The sequence below is a fragment of the Ciona intestinalis genome, chromosome 10 (genome assembly GCF_000224145.3).
Source record: "Ciona intestinalis chromosome 10, KH, whole genome shotgun sequence".
Taxonomy (NCBI): domain Eukaryota; kingdom Metazoa; phylum Chordata; class Ascidiacea; order Phlebobranchia; family Cionidae; genus Ciona; species Ciona intestinalis.
The window spans coordinates 2,862,343-2,883,518 of record NC_020175.2 but is presented as its reverse complement, the minus strand read 5'-3'; the positions used below and the strand labels follow the sequence as shown (position 1 = coordinate 2,883,518).

General features: G+C 36.4%; 3 protein-coding genes across 5 annotated transcripts; 2 read left to right on the top strand and 1 right to left on the bottom strand.

Moving 5' to 3' along the window:
• The first annotated feature begins 289 nt into the window (after positions 1-289).
• Positions 290-10,029, top strand: LOC100183814. Its single transcript, XM_002130149.5, has 16 exons — positions 290-462; positions 677-754; positions 1,053-1,205; positions 1,666-1,868; positions 2,057-2,169; positions 2,701-2,859; positions 3,256-3,450; positions 3,951-4,091; positions 4,887-5,007; positions 5,294-5,385; positions 6,151-6,870; positions 7,351-7,525; positions 7,836-7,922; positions 8,623-8,774; positions 9,186-9,341; positions 9,875-10,029. The coding sequence occupies exons 1-16, from the start codon at positions 373-375 to the stop codon at positions 9,958-9,960; spliced, it is 2,721 nt and encodes a 906-aa protein (XP_002130185.2). The 5' UTR covers positions 290-372; the 3' UTR covers positions 9,961-10,029.
• Positions 10,030-10,635: 606 nt separating this feature from the next.
• LOC100179106 (glucoside xylosyltransferase 1-like) lies at positions 10,636-15,176 on the bottom strand. 3 transcript variants are annotated; one of them, XM_002124501.3, is made up of 7 exons: positions 14,978-15,176; positions 14,703-14,916; positions 14,222-14,359; positions 13,946-14,158; positions 13,437-13,608; positions 12,722-12,903; positions 10,636-11,789 (listed from the first exon to the last, which is right to left on the bottom strand). In XM_002124501.3, exons 1-7 carry the CDS (start codon positions 15,070-15,072, stop codon positions 11,631-11,633), a joined length of 1,173 nt encoding a protein of 390 aa, XP_002124537.1. In that variant the 5' UTR covers positions 15,073-15,176; the 3' UTR covers positions 10,636-11,630. The 3 variants fall into 3 exon arrangements, with proteins under 3 accessions (XP_002124537.1, XP_026692036.1, XP_026692037.1); XM_026836235.1 differs by lacking the exon at positions 14,222-14,359; XM_026836236.1 differs by lacking the exon at positions 12,722-12,903 and having other exon boundaries at positions 11,703-11,789.
• A 517-nt stretch (positions 15,177-15,693) lies between these two features.
• LOC100186176 (uronyl 2-sulfotransferase-like) lies at positions 15,694-18,743 on the top strand. The gene is made up of 6 exons (XM_002130086.4): positions 15,694-16,044; positions 16,312-16,541; positions 16,865-17,009; positions 17,422-17,516; positions 17,897-18,053; positions 18,499-18,743. The coding sequence occupies exons 1-6, from the start codon at positions 15,871-15,873 to the stop codon at positions 18,658-18,660; spliced, it is 963 nt and encodes a 320-aa protein (XP_002130122.1). The 5' UTR covers positions 15,694-15,870; the 3' UTR covers positions 18,661-18,743.
• Positions 18,744-21,176: the final 2,433 nt, after the last annotated feature.

The following is a 21,176-nucleotide window of genomic DNA, read 5'->3' as shown; positions in this document are numbered from 1 at the left end:
ATACATCTCATATACGCTCAGTGGTAACTTTTTTTTATTACCCGCCAAAAATAGAATTGTTGGACCGTTTTGAAAGATAATTTAAAATTTCGGGGAGCTACTGACAAGGCCCATTTCGCGTATAATTTCTCAGACAGTACCATAAACTCCTAAAAAATATCCTAAGTGGTTCATGAACAGTACATTACTTTTTTATTACATGAAGCCATTTTACTTTTGTTTTACCATATAAAATATCGTATTTCTGATTTAAATGTTATGTAATAATTAAAGTATTACGTCACACTAATTCATACTTTTTACGTTGGAGATAAATTTTGTTATTCACGTAAAATAAATCCTGCGTATAGCAAATAAAATATTTTAAACAAAATGGCAAAGAAAGCAAAACGTAGACCTAAATTCAAAACCAAGAAACGCGCAAAACTAAAACCCAAGAAAAATAAAAACAAAAAGAATAAGGTAAGTTTAAACAGTAATAAAATGAATATGCTACCAAACTTGTTTTTATTTATTTCGAATGATAAATTTTGGTTTTACCACTTGGGACATTCCAAATCGTTCTATCCTGATGCGCAAATAATCAGTAATGTTAACGGTTGTTTTTCTGAGAGTACCTGAAAATTTGCTAAAGGATTTAAACACGATTTGGAGAAATCCGGACTTTGTTTCCCAGTTGCGAGCAAAGCTGAGCGCCTTGGCACAACAGAGGAAACTAGAGGAGCTGTCTTCTGCCACTGCTACAGAAACGAAGGTTCGTGATTAATTTTGTCCGATAATTTTAACTTAAACAACAGTACTTTTGCAGTTCTTTATTAGCTAGCTTTTTTGTACGGAATTATTTTTATTTAAAGTCTTTACGGTAGTTAGTTTGCGGTTTAATTTAAAAGTTAAACCACATTTGAGATAAAACTTTATGTGAGTTGTAAGGTAAAACAAAGTTTCGTAGCGGGCAATAAGGTATACACAGTCTTAAGTATAGGCCTAAACCCGTATGTATGCTACCGCTGTTATTCTGCTTGAAATAATTATTTACGTGCATCTAATTTTAGAGTTCTTTCGTCCAGTCACCGCAAACGGAGAGTACTGTGGCACAGTCATCGAAGTCATCAAGTAAAGACACCAGTGAACAAACATCAACCTTGTTTAATTACAAGCCTTTAACAACTACATCGAATTGTAAGATTAACCAAGAGAAAAAGAAAGTAAGTTAATTAATATTGGCCCGTGTCTATATGTTGTAAGCTGTAATATTTTCGATATACACTCAAACAACATCATTGGTGTTTCACTAATATAGTATGTTGGGGTAAGATGGTACATGTTTTCATTCTCTTTTCATTTTGTGTCCCTGACATTCCTCCCCGCACCTCATTCGTATATAGAATAGGATTTTGCAACGCAAAGATGAAGTTTCAAGTATATTTCTTGTAATATAGGCGTGTCTTTGGGCAAGGGCATTAGTCGAATTATCCAGTAGACGTTAATGGGTTGTCTTTTAGCCATACAGAAAAATACAATCACCCACAAAGTTAGCGTTATCGGAAGTGCGGGCACGCAAGGTGCATGAAACAGAACATTTGTGTTATTATGACTGTCGTTTTCCAGTCACGCGAGGATAAAGCAAAGACAATTCATTCATTCATTCATCCATTTTTCCTACAGGCTGCACCTTTACAGCAAGCAAAACAAACCGATATCAAGAAACTTGAGACGCATCAGAAAAGAGCATTAGCTATCCTGCATAACCACTTGGTTGGAACTGAAGTTCGTTTCCAGCGAGATGTCTATGAACTGGAGAAAATCTATATAAACAAATACTACAAACCATTGCTTGCTTGTAGGAAAATGCTGATCTGTGGAGTTCAGTAAGTTAAACCATATTCAATCAAGCTTTTAAGCAGCGTTGGGGATCCAGTATAGTTTTAAAGGTTTGATTTTGATTTAGTGCCATTCCCAGTGAATTGTTTTGTAATGCATTTTTTTAACACTTACAGCCCTTGGCTTAAATAAATGACTTAAAGGCTTTTTGCGACGTATAACACTTGTTTCCTAGGGGTGGATCGCCCTTAGACTTGGAACATGTAGAATCATGCTGCTCTGTATTTGAAGCAAACGACGAAGACTTCAAGAGGTTAAAAATGCATCTACAATTTATTATTGATACCGGTAAGTGCGTGGTACAAAATGTATAGTAGGGTGGGGGAAGATGGGACACATTTTCGTTCTATTTTCTCGTCTCATTTGGTAGTAAACAAAAAACATTCAAAGAATTATAAAACTATATTCTCACGACTCCCATTTACCATTGTTAATTGTTTAAAACAAGATCAGGATATTTGGATATTATGTGCTAAAGGTCTCCCATCTTCCCCCATCCTACTATATCATAGCAAAGAACTTAAAAGCTAAAAAAACTGCACTAAACTTAATTTAACTAGCACGAACTGCTGTGAACACAACCCGTAATGTAATAAGCCGCGCTTATATAACTCGTTAGTGGGCACGAAGTGCATGAAATAGGACAAATGACCCGGGGTCTAGTTAGTACAGTGTCCAAATTTTAGGTTGGTGGCACCAATAGAAGGTATCAAAAATGGCCGCTATAATATCGGTATTCTAGGACCACCTTGGTCAAACGACCACCTTTTTTCTGCTACGCGGATAACTATTCCTTTTTGCAATTTCCATATCATCCAGGTGAAACCATGGAATTCTCGGAGAACTTCTGGCTGACAGCCATGATGAATTCGGATCCAATTCTACAAAAATTGATCCACTGGTCTGATATTCCGAAGCTGCAATATCTTACTGATATCAGTTCTGATCACGTCGAAGTAGCGCCGGGTGAATTTAGAAGTAAGAGTCATACAATATGTAGTTTAGACTTAGAATTAAAGTTCATACATAATAAGTAGGGTGGGGGAAAAGAGACACATTTTCGTTCTATTTTCTCGTCCCATTTGGTAATAAACAAAAAACGTTTAAAGAAATGTAAAACCGTATCCTCACGACTCTCATAGACCGTTTAAAACGCGATCAAGATATTTGTATATTATATGCTAAAGGTGTCCCATTTTCCCCAACCCACTATATATATGAATAATCATGTGTGTTCAACTCAAAGAATTGCAATCTATTTTGGCAAAAAAAACAGCACCAGACAGCCAGTTTCAGCTATATTTTGAAAACAAAGTTGATTTTCCTAAAACAGTAAACTGGTATTATAAGTATAACAGAAATAACTTCTTGCAGAAGACAACGCTGTTGGATTTGAACTGAAATTTCAATTTCGCGCGAATCCATTTTTTACAAACCCGGTTATTTCAAAACGTTACGTCATCGACCTGACCCCGGATGACGAGGATTACGTCATAACCGACGAAGCGGCTACGTCACAAATAAAGTTATCGATCAACAGAAAGGAAGATTGTGATGCAGATGGCGAAGGTTTGGGCATTTTTTTTAACGAAATATAACGGCGTACCATTTTATTTGCCTCTGCGAAAAACTAATACTGAAGGATGCCACTTATTTAGGGTATTTTCTCGTCTCATTGTAAACAAATAACATTCAAAGAATTATAAAGCCCTATCCTCACGACTCACATGGACCGTTGTTAGTTGTTTAAAACAGCGCGATTAGGATATTTGGATATTATGTGCTAAAGGTGTCCCATCTCCTTCACGGTACTGTACATAACTTAAGTTAAAATTTATAAATCTCTTTTGCCGCGATAACGAACCTCATAATATATAAAGCAGCGAAGAGACCGGAATTTACAAATTATAATGTTCTTTAACATATATATTTTCATATAAAACGCGAACCCAACATATAGACTATATTATAGAGAGTGACTATGACCGTCGAGTTTCAAATAACAAATTTAACTAAGAGCAAATTTAAACTGAAGTACTTGCTCAACACTACTGTTTTCTTCTGTATAGAAAGTGAACACGACTTTCATTCTACGATGGGATCCGTGAGAAACAAGCGACTTAGAAAAGTTGAAAGTTTACTCGATTACAAAGGTCCACAAGTCGTAGCAATAAAAAGCACGAACATTGACTGGTACAAGCCACCGTGCAGTAAGTTTGTGACAATATAGGTTAAATGAGATACGATCAAAGTTTCATATTTGAATGATTGAATGAATGTAACTTACTTTGTCGTCGCTTGGTCGGAAACGACAGTCGTTATAACACGTGTGTTCATACACCTCGTGTCAGCTTACGAGTTACCATGCATGTTACGTTGTGGGTGATTATTTGTAAGCGTATACCCGAGGTATAAAGCCACCAGCATGCATGGTAAGCCGTACGAGACCCAAGGTGTTTTAACTAGAAGACTTGGCCCGCCTTTTTTTATCTTATGAGTTTTAGCCCGGCGTCGTAACAGTGTGGCTAACGCTAAAGAGAAGTCTGGTTCATGGCTTGCCTTTGCTACCGACTAAAGTGTATGTGTACTTGAACAAGACACAGGAATTTCTCCAAACCAGGGGTCCCATATGAGCTGTCTAAAATGTCAGCCATACAATAAATACTCCAAAAAAATAAAAACCAACAAGTTATGTATAGTATTGTGGGGGAAGATGCCGGAACACCTTTAGCAGATAACATCCGAATATCCTGTTCGTGTTTTAAACGATTATTAACAACGGTCTATGGGAGTCGTGAGGATACGGCTTTTTAATTCTTTGAATGTTATCAAATGAATAGGTGTCCCATCTTTCCCCTCCCCACTATGTTTAGTTAAAGCGGGCACGAAGTGTATAAAACCGAAAGCATTGTCCTATAGCATCGCCACGTAATGTTTACCATGTTTTATTCATTCATTTATTCATTTAATCTATTTCATGTTTAAAATATGAATTCCGGTCCCAGATCATTCAGATTCGGATGCGGCTTCAGGTTCCAGTATGTCACAACCAAAATCCTTTTTCAACTTTTTCAAATCAAACTGGAACGAATCTTCGCCAGGTGTTTCCGCAACACACATACAGCAGTAAGTCAAATTAATAACTTACGCATTTCTTTAAACTGGCATTACACTTCAAAACGTGTATTATTCTTCAAAACAGGCATAATATAATATAGTGAGATGAAGACGAGACACCTTTAGCACATAATATCAAAATATCCTGACCGTGTTTTAAACAATTAACAACGGTCTATAGGAGTCATGAGGATAAGGCCTTATAATTCTTTGAATATTCCTTGTTTTTAACCATCTCCCCCACCCTACTGCACCTTAAAACGTGTATTATTCTTCAAAGCGTACATTATTACAGAGATTATAGAGTTGGAGCGTATATCCGTGATGTCCTGATACCTCGAGCTTACTTTATATACAGGCGCAAAGTGAACCTGGCCCACGATTCAGGTAAAAACTGTGTTGAATATTTAATCGGAAATCATGGAAATAATGTTAAAATACTCGTAGTCGGGACCTTAGGACCAGTAGTTCGTAGAATACTACTGCAAGAAAAAAAAATTTTGAGCTTTTTATTAATATGCCCAATATTGTATACAATATATTAATAAGCCACAACGTCCAGACCTGCATGGAAGCGAGGATTACCGCCAAAGTTGGTCCAACACTTCATTAAATTAAAAAAAGTGGAACCTTTTTACTCGCTTCACTTTTTATGCCAATTGTAAATTCGAAACACCCTATTTTCCCAATTAGAAATAGATATACCCTTTTTGCATGGTCACTTTTATGCGCGTAAGTACTGGCATATTTACTCGCAAAAACAAAGTTAACACGCATAACGTCATGAGCGTGTTACCTGCTGTAGGAGGTTGCTTGTTACTCGCATTATGCGAGTAAAGAAAAGTATGGTGGAGGTACAGTTTCACTTTTAAGAGCCTAATCTTTTTCGGGTATTATTTTTACAGTATTTAGTTGGTAATAGCACCATGAGGTGTTAAAACTTATTTTATAAACTAGATTTAACAATATTGCGCTAAAATAAGCTTACTGAATGTTGATACGCGCATAAACAAAATGACCATGCAAAATAACCCCATTAGCGAGTTATCATATGAAGAGTTAATGCGGATCGCTGTTCGCATTAACTTTTTACCATGCAAAAAGGGTAATAGTGTACTTTACAGAATCGTCACTTTTTTATTATCCACCCAGATTCTGCTGTTGAATCAGTTTCAAAAGAACCGACCGTATCCAATAGTCGAACTCAAGCACAAACAGTCGTGGGTCAAATCCCGTCCAAGGTATCCAACCAGCCCATTAACACATACCAACACGACGACGACTTTTCCCTACCACTTCCTGACGATATTCTAGAGGAGTATGATGGAATCGATGCCGATCCACCTTCAGGAACATCTTTCAAACCAACTTCAATACCTGATTCGCCAACTGAGCCAACTGTAAAAACGATCTCCAAACAAGAAATAATAAAAGAATACGACAAAATCGACGATGATATAAAACTTCCAGCAGCCAATAGAACATCCGAAGCAGCGTCGTTAGGATCTCAAAAAGCTCCACTAAACACTAAAATATCTGAAGCTCTTTCGATCGGTTCCCAAATCAACCAAAGGCAGAGTATTTTAGATGCTACAAACAAGACTCCTGGGTCTATGGTTAATAACTATGACGATGTAGACGAGGCCGTCCCCGCCCAACACCGTGTATCTGCATTAGGGGGAATGGATATAGACATTGACGATGAATTGCCTGCTAAAATTCCAAGAATGGATTCAGCCCAGTTTGAAAGGAGTCAACCCAGCTTACAGGAAGCACCCCCTACGTTTAACGGAACTTTCGAATCTGTTTCCAGCTCCAGACGGAGAATGGAAGGTCTTGTAGATCGAGTGAATAGTATCATTCGACGACAAGGTAAATACGTGAAAAAGGCATAATCATTGTAAGTTATTATGTCGACATTATGTAACAATGCTGAGTCAGGAATATATATATAGTGGGGTGGGGTAAGATGGGACATGTTTTCATTCTCTTTTTTCGTCCCAATATAGGCTGTAATCAACGAATATTTAGACACTTATAAAACCGTAGCAACACGACTCCAAAACAGCCTTGTTAATTGTTTAAAACGCGATCAGGAAATATAAGATTTAGGTGTTAACGTTTTCTACCTTACCCAAAAGTACTATTATTGTATGAACGTTATCAACACTATGTAGCTATCTACTTAAATTCTTGCAAAGAAAAATCTTATACTGTTTTGAACGGCCATGGCAGTTTATCGACGAACAAGGAAAATGTAATTGACAATCATAATTTTAAATATTAAATTCAATTTCGCGTCTTTACGTATAACGTTATCATTCATTGATCATTTGAATTTACTTTGACAAGAGGCGGGCCTACCAGTCCGATACGAAGACAGCGAGCCTACGGAGAATACGTGTGATGTTGCGAACGAGCTGGCGCACCTTCGTGACGTCATCGAAATGGAGCAGGGAAGTGAGATTGCGTCATCGGATCACGTGTATTCAAAATTTGGGGAGGTCGCAGACGACGAAGAAGAATGGTGAGTGTTTAACTCTAATGATTCAAAGGCAACCATGTGTGTTGTGTATATGACATGTTTTATTTGTTACTTCCGCTACCAGGCATAATGTAATAATCTTTTAGCGGCTCAACTGGTATAAAACGTATTATTTCTACGTTTGGTCTGACTTTGCTAGATTTTGCCGGGTGGCAGATGAAGCGTCGGAAATATGCACCACGGTTTATACCAGATGAGCCAGCACTAAAAAAATCATGTATACTATTGGACAACCTGTGGTACCAAACTATTGAATGGCACTTTGAGCTTATGTTGTTGATTTAACCAACAGGACAGAGTACAACCATAGCGTGAATCGAGCTTTTGAAAGGATTCGGTCCAACTTAAAAAGAGGGATACCAGTTGAACCAAGTCAAACGTACGTGTTTTACTAATAGACAAAAGTCCTATATAACGGATTGAATAAATGTATCTTATTTTTTTCTCGTGTGATGGGGAAATGACAGTTGTTATAACGCAGGTGTTCGGTTTCATACACCTTGCGCCCACGAGTTATACCACAAGTTTGCAGCTGTTTATTTTAGAAAGATTATTACAGTAGGGTGGGGGGAAGATGGGACACCTTTTAACTCCATTTTCTCGTCCTGAGTAGTAAACCAAAAACTTTCAAAGAATCATAAAACTATATTCTCACGACTCCCATGAACCGTTGTTAATTATTAAAAACACGATCAGGATATTTGTATATTATGTGCTAAAGGTGTCCCATCTCCCCCCACCCTACTATACAAATTGTCTTAGTGCATGACTAAAATTTAGACAATCCATAACGGGCCACTGGGTTGGAGAAATTTTCGTTAAGTATGTCCAAGGAAAAAGACGTTATACACCTACAAGAGGTATACGGTAGGGTGGGAGAAGATGGGACATCTTTTCTTTATATTTTCTCGTCTCATTTGGTAGTAAACAAAGGTTATTCAAAGAATTATAAAACCGTATCCTCACGACTCCTACATAGACCATTGTTAAATATTTAAAACACGCTCAGGATATGTGTATATTCTGTGCCAAAGGTGTCCCGTCTTCCCCCACCCTACTATATGTTTTTTTTGCTGCAGAGCGTCAATAGATATATCCAGCTTTCCGTCCACAAAAGATAGCGACTCGAATTCACATAAAGTTGTTTTCCGTGACGTGTCGCCGTATCCTAGCGACGGCGAGGTGGACGGAAGTGACGTGTTAAGCACGGCGGTAGAAACCTCCGAGCCAGGTATAGTATTGTACTGTGAGATTAAACAATTAACAACGGTCTATGAGAGCCGTGAAGGTATAGATTTATAAATGTTTGATTGTTTATTGTTAACTGCTAAATACGAGAAAACAGAGTTAAAAAGTGTGCCATCTTACCCCACCCCTTATATATATTTATGTATGTGATGTACAAAGAATATTTCGTTTAGATTAGAAGATTAGTTTTAGCAGTGCAAAATGCGGGATTGGAATGAAATAAAACTTAGATTTGTTAAATTGCACTTTTTAGATTCCGCTCTTTTAAAATTTAGATTTTGTTAAAAAAAATGAATTTGTTATGTAAAATAAAAGTCTCGTATATAACTGGATTTTATTTAACACGTATTTGTTTTTTGTTTATTTCCGAGTGCTAATATGTACTGCCTTTCAGTTACAGATGCATTTGTTAACGTTACGTCGCCAAGCAGTTCGGAGATGGATACCGAATGTGAAGCGTTAAAAATGCCGGATATCGGTTTAACACAACCGATCAGCAGTGCAGCGCCCAAGTGTTCAACTGGTGTCAGAAACAGAGATCAACAACAAGGTAACAGTTTAAAAAATGATAAAATTCGACCAAACCAGATAAAATTCGACCAAACGTTTAATATAGTAGGGTGGGGGGAAAAGATACTTTTTCATTGTGTTTTCTCATCCTACTTGGTGGTAAACAAAGAACATTCAAAGAATTATAAAACCATATCCTCACAACTCCTATATATACCGCTGTTAATTGTTTAAAACACGATAAGGGTTTTTGGATTTTATGTACTAAAGGTGACCCATCTTACCTACAGTACTTTAATATATAGTACTGTGGGGGAAGCTGGAACACCTTTAGCATACAATATTTAAATATCCTGATCATGTTTTCAACAACTAACAATGGTCTATTGAAGTCGTAAGAATACGATTTTATAATTCTTTGAATTTTCTTGGTTCACTACTAAATGGAATGAGAAAATAGAATGAACAGGTGTCCCATCTTCCCCCTCCCTACTATACCTCTGATTTGATGGTTATCACGCATTTTAAAATAATTTAAATATTTGAGTTTGAACCATTTGTTTTCGGACATAGACGATAGTGACGTCATAATCGACCACGACAGTGAAGCACCGGCCACACCCCCGCTTGACGAACCAAGTCCGTGTGTCCAACAATAAAAACAACCTAACCAGGAAATCTGATCTGTCGCCAAAAATTTGTAACACAAATACAATATTCAACATGTAGTTTGGGCCTCATGTTATTAGTTTGAAAATGCATTGAATGTTTTGGCTTGAAAAGGTTGCGTGAACACACGTAGTCTGCATAGCCCGCGGGCCTGTACAGCAATGTACTTCCCCGACGAGTTCGTTCGCAACTTTCTGTTTGAAACGAGAGTGTGAAATCTTAGTGAAAGTTGAGCTAGGTTGAATTATTTAAACAAGGCAAAACATATAGCGGGAGTAACGCTTATGTAAATTAACATGTTTACTAAGAAAAAGGTGTTCAGATTACTACGTAGTGTTTTGTTTAGATAGGAGATCTGTTTATTATATTTTCTTGTCCTATTTAGTATTAAACAAAGAAAATTCAAGCAATTATAAAACTGTGTCCTCATGACTCCCATAGACCGTTGTTAATTGTTTAAAACACGATCAGAATATTTAAATATTATGTGATAAAGGTGTCCCATCTTTTCCCACCCTACTATAATACTTCAAAAACAATTGTAGTTACCAGAACAATATATAACATTTGAATTACAGTGATGCTGTATTAAAGGCTTATAAAGCTTATGTAAACTGTTGATTCAAATGACATGGAAGAACCAAACTGGACACTTATTCTTCTTGTGTTTATAATTTCCTCTGCGATAGCGGCACTCGTTGGTATAGTTTCTATCGCTTACAAACCAGCAATGCGTAGACTCCCACCTATAAGGGACCCAGCAAACAACCTTAGCGTGTTGCCAAGCCAAAGCGATCCGCCAGTGATGACCTACAAACAATTTCCGTTGGATTACGGACCCGACACTTATCCACTGGAACCACTGGAGAGTACGTCGAACATTAACCAGCAGATGTTACCTCAAGCACCCCAGATGACTGTTATGACACAGAGAATGTAGCGATTTGAATTAAAAATATACAGACACTTGGTTTGCCTTTCTTTTGATTTTTTTGCAAAGTTTTACGTTGTTATTTCACCATAATTTAAAATCATGTATAACCGAAAAGGAACTGTGTGCTTTACGTTTTAATATATGTAACAAAAAATCTTGTGTTGTGTTTCAAATTGTTGGTTGAGTGAATATGGGCATGTCACACATAGCATCGTATAAATGGTAAGGCGTTACATTTTCAATCTCTTCTCTTGTACAATTGGGTAACAAAGAATATTTACAGAATTATATAACCGTAGCCCCGCTTTTCCACGAATATAAAAGACAATTGTTAATTGTTAAAAACGACTTGGAAATATGGGTTCGGGTATTAACGGTACCCCACCTTACCCCTACATATTCTTTTATGTGTCATGCAACAAAATCACGGACAAAATGGGCACATAGGGGTTATAGTAGTCTTAAAGACTATCGGAGATTTAGAGTTTAGGTTTATGGCTATTGAAGATGTTAGGTTTATGGCTATTGAAGATGTCTCTAGTTTTGGAATTGTCGGCTTTAAGTTTTTTACGAATGGAATTGTTGCATTTAATTCGTGATATATATTGGCATAAAAACGTGTTTCTTCCGCGCCCAGATTTCATCAGTGAAAAGTTTATTTAAAACACTACATGAAGAAAACTACCACACATATATATTGCACGATCCCGCTTTGCTAGTTTTAAATTATCTAAAATTTCGTCTTCTTTTTACCATCTTTCGAATATTCTTCAGAAAAAGATAAGTCTTGTTTCCACAGTGTTCGTGGGCTTCAACGGACGGATCAGTAAGCCCGCTTTCCATTGGGCTCAGTAAGTAACGCTCCAAATCTCTTTCGAAATTGTACTGCAAAATTCAAATAACAGATATAGTAGAGTGGGGAAAGAAGGGAAACCTTTTCATTCTATTTTTTCATCCCAATTAGGAGTAAACAAAGAATATGCAAAGAAATATAGAACCGTATCCTCACGATAGACCGCTGCTGATTGTTTAAAACACAATCAGGATATTTGGATATTATGTGCTAAATGTGTCCCAACTCCGCCCACCCTACTATCTAAAAAACAGTATACTAGAGTGGGGGAGGATGGGACACCTGATCATTGTATTTACTGGTCACATTTGGTAGTAAACAAAGAACATTCAAATAAATATAAATCTGTATCCTCACGACTCTCATTTGAATATTCTGTGCTAAAGGTGTTCCATCTTACTCCACACTACTATATGATGTAAACTATATAAATGTAACTTTTGGAATAGTATGAAAATGACATTTGTTGACGAGTTAACACACATATAACTAAGCTGCAGTAGTAGCAGGTTATATCACAATTTAAGTAGGTCTTATATTGCCTCTAACATATGGGTAATGGGTTCGAAGCTCGTCGCCGCTGCCCTTTGTAGGCGTGTGTGTCCTTAGGCAAGTAGACACCTTTTGTTTTCCGGTTACACAAGGGTAAAGCAAGTTATAATCACCTTTGGGATAATGAGCTAACTAAAGCCTAAAACTTGTATATTCTGGCGTGCTTCTCTGAAGAACTTTGGCCATTTATATTGAAATATTAACAGTAGGGTGGGGAAGATGGAACACCTTTAACACTTAATATCCAAATATCCTGATCGTGTTTTAAACAATTAACAACGGTCTATATAAGGAAGTCGTGAGGATACTGTTTTATAATTAATTGAATTTTCTTCGTTTACTACCAAAATTAACGAGAAAGTATAATGATAAGGTGTCTCGTCTTCCCCCGACCTACTTTATGATAACTTACTGCTCTCATGGCATTACTGATTGCCCGAAACGCAGGTGCATAGTTGTTGTAAAACGTATTTGCGTTGCCATGTATTACAGCAGCACCATCGCTTTCGGCAGATGTACACCAACGTTCTCGGTAAGCATCAAAGCAGAACTTGTGGTGGTAGTTGTACTTGCAAGGTAGGAAATAAATCAAGTCTGTAACAGTAGCGAATACCAGGTAATACGACGAGGAACTTAAGATTTAGCAACAAACGACAGTCCTTGTATACACACGCTATTTCCTGTTATTTACGTGTGTTTTGATATAAATTAACTTATTGATCAAAATCAAATGATTTTAAACTGTATCATGTCATACCCTGTGTGTTTTCGAATTTGTAAAACTACACCTAATGTGCGAATTTCTAAATAAAATACTTCATGTGCTTAAATGTCCCATTTTCCCCCATTCTACTATATATTCAGATTCTTGTGTATAACAGGTCTACTTAAAAGTTGGCATTAACTAAGCTTTGTGTGTTATATATAGTAGGGTGGGGGAAGATGGGACACCTTTAGCACATATTATCTAAATGTCTTGATGGTGTTTTAAACAATTAACAATGGTCTATAAGAGTCGTGAGGATAAAGTTTTATAAATCTTTGAATGTTTCTTGTTTACTACCAAATAGAGCGAGATAATAGAACGAAAAGGTGTCCCATCTTCTCCCAACCTACTATATATTTACCTGGGTTGTAATGAAACACAAGGTTAATTAAATTCTGATCCCCATACATATCCTCTTTGTGCTTTCTATACAAAGGAAACAAAAGTTTTTTGTTCCACGAAATTTTCTGCCTCGACTCGGATTCGGTCGCGAAAACTGGTTGCCGCATTCGAGTGAGGTTCATCAGAAAAACCTGATCGAAAACGGTTCTTGTTTTTTTATCTTAATACTTAGTTAGGGTGTTTAGGTATTTTTAGTGTGTTTAATTTAGTTCATGTGTTTAATTATTTGGTCTCAATATTTTTAAATTAGGTAGCTCGGGCGTTTTTAGTTTAAAATAAAACCTATACTGCTGGCCACAAGCCAACGTATGCATCAAACGTTTATAAATAATTGTATATAGATTGTTTGTTGTTCACAGTGTGTTTTAGAAGCCTAATTTTCACCAAAAATGTAATCGCCCTATTAAGGATACAAAATACAAAACTGAGAAAAAAAATTTACACTTTGTCATTTTATGTTGGATTTACCCCTGAGTTGACTTGAGTTTTCTTTCCATCTTGCATCCTTATAAAGTTAGCGTTATCATTTGGAACTTGGAAGCTCCATCCTACCCGTGGTGCTAACGCAGCAACTTGGCGATCGTTGAACAAGTAAAAATGTCGCCACAGTTCTTCAGGGGGAGTTAAGAATATAACATCAGTATCGACGTATAAAACAGAGTCGGTTTTATCCAATACTGTCTGAATGGAAACAAAACATTTTTTTCAGTTTTAGGCAGGACTATAATAGCAGTTAAGTCTTACTGGAAGAAAAAGACGAAACGAGGCGCAAGGTCCCCACCAATTTTTCATCACTTTGAGTTCTTCTGGATCAAGTGGGTACACCAACGGATGAATTGTTAACAAAAACTTTCGCTTGGCAGACAGTGGCCAGGTTGCAAACTAATCAACATAAAATGACATGTTTTATAAAAGAAGGAATTGAGTTTGTATAGTTTATATGAATATGTGTAATATAGTAGGGTGGGTGAGATGGGTCACTTTTTCATTATATTTTCTCTTCCCATTTGTAGGTAAACAAAGAACATTCAAGGAGTTCTAAAACCGTATCTTCGCAACTCCCATAGACCGTTGTTAATTGTTTAAAATAAGATAAGATGTTTGCATATTAGGTGCTAAAGATGTTCCATCTTACCTCACAGCACTATATATATGTTAACACTCTGTTTACAGGACTATAGTCTACATAATTTTCAAAAGGAATCGTTAAAAAATGGCTGTCTACCTCTTTGCGGAATTCGTCTTCCAAATTTTCAGTAAATATATGAACATGAATTCTGCTACGAGAGAATATGATTGCACTCTTGATCATTGTGGTTGCTTCCTTTACTATTGTAAGTGATTTTCCTCTGCAAGCCGCCATCGCAAGGTGCATAGTTTCATCTGTTTGGAAAATACGACCAGGGTGCTGCTTATGAGCCAGTTGCTTTGAAATATATCTAGAAAATAACGTTTTTGAAGATCTATAGAAATGTATAGTTGGCGTTCACTGATGCTTACTGTTTACGGAGAAGAAAAAATAGCCAGACGACCAGAAAAGAAAGCAAAACGAATGTCCAACGGACCCGGCACATTGAACGAACATAGAACATCATCTTATCATTTCCACACGTTGTCTTCGCCCTTTATCCATCAAGTAATATATATTATATGTAGAGACTACAGGTATTCAGCTATATATGAGTTATACTTTGCACCTGTAGAGTAAATATAAATACAAATGAGTATTATAGGTTGCAGTTTCCAAAAGCTGTACTTAGGCATTACCACATATTCCAGAAAAGCGGCGTTTGGCAAAACTTGAAAACTAAAACTTAATGTTACATGGTTAAACACCGAAAAATGCTACAGCTCTTATCTGCGCTGAACTGCCCGCTTTGTATATGACTGTACCTATCAATTTATATTATAGAATTAACCTTTAAAATCTGTTTGAATTTTCAATAAACCTGGCATTCTAAATTTGAAACGGATGCGTCTGCTGTTATTTCAATCTCCTCACGGCGTTGAAAAATTCGGTCTGAAACTTCGTGGCCATAATGACCGCCCCCGGCGTTCCGTATCAGCAGCGACATTGTGAAACGTCATTTCAGCTGTAATCTAGAAAGTGAGTGCTTACTAAATAGAGGCAATGTACGAAAATGAGCACCTTGTCGCAGAGCTCGGATTTAAAGCTTGAATGCATTAGAGACGCCAAACAGTTTATTGAATACGATTAACTGAGACGAGAAAACAGGTTGAGGTTTCTCATAAACTTCAGTTCAGTGTTGTTTATGCAGGTGAGCGGTAGGCTAGAAATGTGAAAAATATATAGGTAGGTTCACTATAGGCGTTGGTTACTCTCAACAACAATCGACTCTGGCTGTTTGGCTTCGAGATCGGTATCAGAAGAAATGCCCCGTTGGTCGTTTCGGAGGCAACTTATTCTGACTTTGTCATGTATTTTAATCGGTGGAGTAATGTACCTTAACTCGATCACCAGCAATAGACGGGCAAGAAGTAACGATGGTTTGAGAAAAAACTCCTTACTTGATCTTCAGCGTATCAGGAAAGATATTGATAACAAGGTAGGCTATGTAAAGATATAAAACTACATTCAAAAGGGCAAGATACTTAACGGCAGTTGTTCCAACCCAGTGGTTACTACTGTGATGTTCAAATTAATATAGCCATACATAAAAGAAGTGAAAATAAACACCAAAAAATAATCATCTACAAAGTAACATAAATGGTAACTCGTAAGATAGCACGAAGTGTATGAACACCCTTGTTATAAAGACTGTCGTTTTCCGGCCACATTCCGGCCACACGAGGAGTTACATTCATTTATTCAGGACAGAAACTACGTGGTTTACAACAGAGTCCCGAAATGCGGCAGTATGTCGATGACGACACTTTGTTATCGCCTTGGTGGGGCAAACGGTTTCAAAGTCGCAAGTCCGTATGAGGATGGAGAAAAACCGAACAAAAATGAAGAAGAAGAAGCAAACTTTGTCGAATTCCTTCATGAGCAGAGTCCGGGATATATGTACATCCGCCATCAGTATTTTATCGACTTTACAAGGTACATATAGACAGTATACTATGGGGAAAGATTGGATAATGTTAGCAATTAAATCCTATATTTTCTGGTAATGTTTTTGATAATTACGGACGCATTTTTATAGAATCGCGAGGTTACGGTTAAAATTGTGAAAATATTATTTGTTCACTACCAAATGGGAAAAGAAAAAATGACTGAAAACATGTTCTATCTTAGCCTATACACCACCCTACTATAGTTGTATGAAAATACTTACTTAACACATATCATAGTGATAGCCTATATATTGACACCTATAAAAATCTGTTACCAGTCCTGATATTTTCTCTCTTTTTTGACCGTAGATTTGGCCAAAAGCAACCGCTTTATGTGAATATGATTCGTGATCCCGTCTCGCGGTTCGAATCTTTTTATTATTTTTCACGCTTCGGTAACGAACGGGGAGGCGGGGGCGCGAGCTCTCGAATGAGCGAAATAAGAAGGCAAGAGGTAAGACAAAAGTACTAATGAATGTAAGTTATACTTTATGTCTGCGTGACCGGAAACGACAGTCGTTATATCACGGGTGTTCTGTTTCATACACCTCGTGCCAGCTTACCAAGTATGTTGCTTTGTAAGTGGTTGTTTTTTTTTATAGTATACATGTAGTAGTTTTCCATAGTACGGTGCAGGCATTACAAACGAACAAAATTGGGATCTTCAAGCATAGGCCAACGTAATAAAAAAAAAACAAATGCTGACTGTCTCTCGGTTATTTTGAAGCAAACGAGACTAAAACGACCAAGCCTCCAGCTTTTTTACATCACGACAAAGATATGATCATAGTTGGATGCATATGATACACTGATAAATAGGCTCATGACGATTTCAAATTTTCTATTCTAATTGTGTACACGTTTAGTCCATAGACGAATGCATACAAAGAAGACGACAAGAATGCATCAAGCCATATTGGCAAGTCGTACCGTATTTTTGTGGACAGGATCCTGGCTGCATGTAAGATGTAACAGTAATTGTAATATTGTAGATATTCGATTATAGCCTTGCCTACAGTAACCCAGTGGGGTGGGAAAGACGGGTCACGTTAAGCACCTAATATCCAAATATATCCTGATTGTGTTTTAAACAATTAACAACTGTCTATGGGAATCGTGAAGATAAGGTTTTTGTAATTCTTTGGATGTTATTTGCCTACTACCAAATGCGCCCGAGAGAATGTATATAATAATATATACAATGAATTGTGCAACACTTTACACTTCATATTGTATAGCCTTGCCTATACTGTAGCATTGTCTACATTAAGCTATTACAATACTTTTCTATAACAATACAGTACTTGCTGGCTTTCTTTCTCACAATGCATTGCATTATAGGTCAAGGTCAAAGTGGGCCGTTGATAAAGCAAAGCAAAATATAAAGGAGCATTACGTGTTCGTTGGAATACTAGAAGATCTCGACAATAGCTTGAAAGTATTAGAAGCTATCCTACCATCTTACTTCAATGACGCATCCAATATTTATCTAAATCCGGTAAGGTTTTATATTTTTCAGAATTTACTATATATTGTGCTTTTTCGCTGTTACGGATTAGGGTCTGATTATAACATGAGATATTAGCGATGTCCGTTGTGTCTTGCCTAAGGACACAATGCATATGATGATTCTCAAGCATCGTATTTTCGATTTTGTATGTTTACGAGCGCTCTTGCAGTTGAATGTAGTTATGGGGTAAAATGGGATACCTATAGCACCTAAATTATATATTTCGTGATCGCGTATTGAACAATTAACAACGCTCTTTTACAGTTGCGGGGTTACGGTTATATCACTATGTTAATATTCTTTGTTTATTACCAAATGGGACGAGGAGGGAAATGTAATCATGTGTCCCATCTTACCTCATCCTACTTTATGTTTCCGGCATTTAAATTTATTTTTATTCAACGATTATTAAGTATTGCCTATTTTTTCATAGGAAAATGAACGGATGAAGCACGAAACACACACAAGGAATAAACGAGAAACGTCAGAGGCAGCGAGGGATTTTCTCAAAAGCGAAACTAGTTTAAAACTTGAATACGACTTATATGAGTTCGTAAAATCTGAACTTGAGAATCTCAAAACTCTTGTACTGTGATTTTGCTATGCCAAGTTTTTTCTGATGTGAATGCTATGAAACTTTGTTTGTGTTAAATAATAAAAAAATATACATCGGACTTACATGGCAACATATTGTAAAAAGAATAAAATATTTTCATATAAAATCTATCGCTTCTAAAGAAATACCTGTGCTGTATTTCTTATAAAAAGAACTTAACCGAAACGAATATTGTAAGCAATAAGCGTAAAAAGAAGACTCAGTCCCCCGTTGAAATTACCACGACAAAGTATAATAGTTTTCTATGTTAAATGTTTCCTTGGTGATTTGAAAAGCTAAAAACTATAAACACAAGAAACTAGATTAAGGTATTTTTGCAAATAAACGTATTAAAAACCTAAATTTAAAATAAAAAAAGGTCTGACAGGATATATTACATAACAGGTAATGTTTCAAATTCTTTCAATGGTTTTATACGCGCACCATTAAACAGAGTTTTAGTGTAAAAGAGTTTTGAAACCTATTTACGTTTTTTTACAGGCTTTAACAAGCCAAAATGGCTTCCACATTAATTAACGTTGCTTTATCAAGTATACGACTGCCTCATGCTTCGTACTATGGTAATATTGATGAGAAAAACCCGGTCATTTGTGCTTCAGAAAAGGAAATAAAAGAAGTTTTGGCTTTCTTTCTAAAAAAGTCAAATGTTAACAGTAGCCAAGAAGAAGCAAGTTCCAGAGGGTATTTTGCTGTTAATTAACTATACTTGGCTTTGTATTTATGCCAATTTTAAGAGTCTAAGGTGCCTTGCAATTCAACCCAAAGTCAAAGTGTCATTCTTGCGTATTTATATCAAAAAATAATTTTATACTAGATTGAAAAACAAGCCCTGTGCTGAGGATTTCTTCATGTACCTTTCATTCTTAGTAGCTTAGATGGCATTTATTGTGTTTATATAAGATTTGAAACTACTGAAAAGAAGTAACTTTTTATTTTTTTATGAAATAAAAAACATGGTGTCAACCCCTAATATCTTACTTTGTAAATTAATATATACTTAGATGTCACTTTTTTGTTCGAATAAAAAAGACTTTAAATTAATGTAAACTGTATCACCACAGAACCAACTGGTTATTTGACATATGGAACAAATATGAGCCTAGACTCCCTGTCCCAATTTTCTACTTCAAGCTGGTATCTGTTGGTGACACACTTCGTGACCATGGCTTCCATAACGTAGCAAACAGGCAGTGTTACCAGCGTTATCTGCTTACAAAGTGTGGGGAAGCTTCAATGGCAAAAATCGAAAAATTGGAAGTTTTTAAATCAATTTACTTTGAACCAAAACAAGATAGTGAGGAACTTATATTGACTTGCAAAGCAATGCTGGTAATGGTTTATTTTGGTTTTAAATATTCATTTTGGCATATATAGTAGGGTGGGGGAAGACAGGATACCTTTAGTACATAACGTCTAAATATCCTGATCGTATTTTAAACAATTAACAATGGTCTATGAGAGTCGTGCAGATACGGTTTTATAATTATTTGAATGTTCCCAGTTTACTATCTACCCCACCCCACTATATACTTAAAAAACAGCTTTTTATTTAACTAGGACTGATTTGAAGTTGTTTTAGAATTCTATTTTTCTCACAGGGAATGCTCATGTGTGAATTTGAGGGTGTATTGGAGTTAGATATGAACTTGCAGTCCACACATTCTATTGAACGATGTCAATTAATATTAAGGTGTCTACGGACCTTCACCCAGTGCCTGCTAACCAAAGAATCCTTATGTTGGGTACTGTACAATGCAACTACTGTGGTATACAGAGTTTGCAGGTCGCTTATGTCATCTGCTAATTCATTAAAGGTAAAGTGATTTAACATAATATAACCTTTTCATTTATCTCTTTAAATATAGTAGCGAAGATCAGGTTAATTAATATAAAAAATACAAGGGAATTAATAGAGTAATGGGCCAATCCTTGCCTAAATCCTAGGGCCCATGGTGTGCCACACTGCGGGACCTCATCCACATAGAATAGAAAACAAGGGAATTCGCAACAAAACAACAGTCGTAAAAACTACTTGAATAAAAGTGTCAGATAAAGCGTTGCTGCTAAACCAAAATTAGCATATCAACACACCATATAATACAGTAGTGTTTTTTTGCTTGCATTGTAACCAGAGGCTACAAGGCTCAAAGCTCAATGCTGGTAGCATTGTGTAAGTAAGTTCACTTGGGCAACAAATTTGACAATAATTGTTCTAATTCAGTGGTGGCTGTCTAAATTGTTACAGAAAAAGCAATAAAAACAGTTAACCATAAAGTTACATCGTGGTTACTTATAAGAAAAAAGAAAGTATATGAAATAGAACACCCAAGTTATAACGACCGATGTTGCCCAACCTGGCAAGAATAAAATAAAAGGGATCACTCCTACATTCATTCAGTCAATGATGCACTTTTAAATATAGATATTGTTTTTGTTTTTTTTATATATAGTGGGGTGGGGGAAGATGGGACACCTTTGACACATAATAACCAAAT

What these genes read in the sequence shown, in the direction of transcription:
- LOC100183814 (XM_002130149.5), top strand. Translation starts at nt 373, where the DNA reads ATGGCAAAGAAAGCAAAACGTAGACCTAAATTCAAAACCAAGAAACGC. An exon ending in AGCGCCGGGTGAATTTAGAA is followed by an intron (nt 2,860 to 3,255) that starts GTAAGAGTCATA and finishes AACTTCTTGCAG; the next exon opens with AAGACAACGCTGTTGGATTT. An exon ending in TTGTGATGCAGATGGCGAAG is followed by an intron (nt 3,451 to 3,950) that starts GTTTGGGCATTT and finishes TCTTCTGTATAG; the next exon opens with AAAGTGAACACGACTTTCAT.
- LOC100179106 (XM_002124501.3), bottom strand. Translation starts at nt 15,072, where the DNA reads ATGATGTTCTATGTTCGTTCAATGTGCCGGGTCCGTTGGACATTCGTT. An exon ending in TTTTTTCTTCTCCGTAAACA is followed by an intron (nt 14,917 to 14,977) that starts GTAAGCATCAGT and finishes GTTATTTTCTAG; the next exon opens with ATATATTTCAAAGCAACTGG. An exon ending in AAGACGAATTCCGCAAAGAG is followed by an intron (nt 14,360 to 14,702) that starts GTAGACAGCCAT and finishes TATGTTGATTAG; the next exon opens with TTTGCAACCTGGCCACTGTC.
- LOC100186176 (XM_002130086.4), top strand. Translation starts at nt 15,871, where the DNA reads ATGCCCCGTTGGTCGTTTCGGAGGCAACTTATTCTGACTTTGTCATGT. An exon ending in GGAAAGATATTGATAACAAG is followed by an intron (nt 16,045 to 16,311) that starts GTAGGCTATGTA and finishes TCATTTATTCAG; the next exon opens with GACAGAAACTACGTGGTTTA. An exon ending in GGACAGGATCCTGGCTGCAT is followed by an intron (nt 17,517 to 17,896) that starts GTAAGATGTAAC and finishes ATTGCATTATAG; the next exon opens with GTCAAGGTCAAAGTGGGCCG.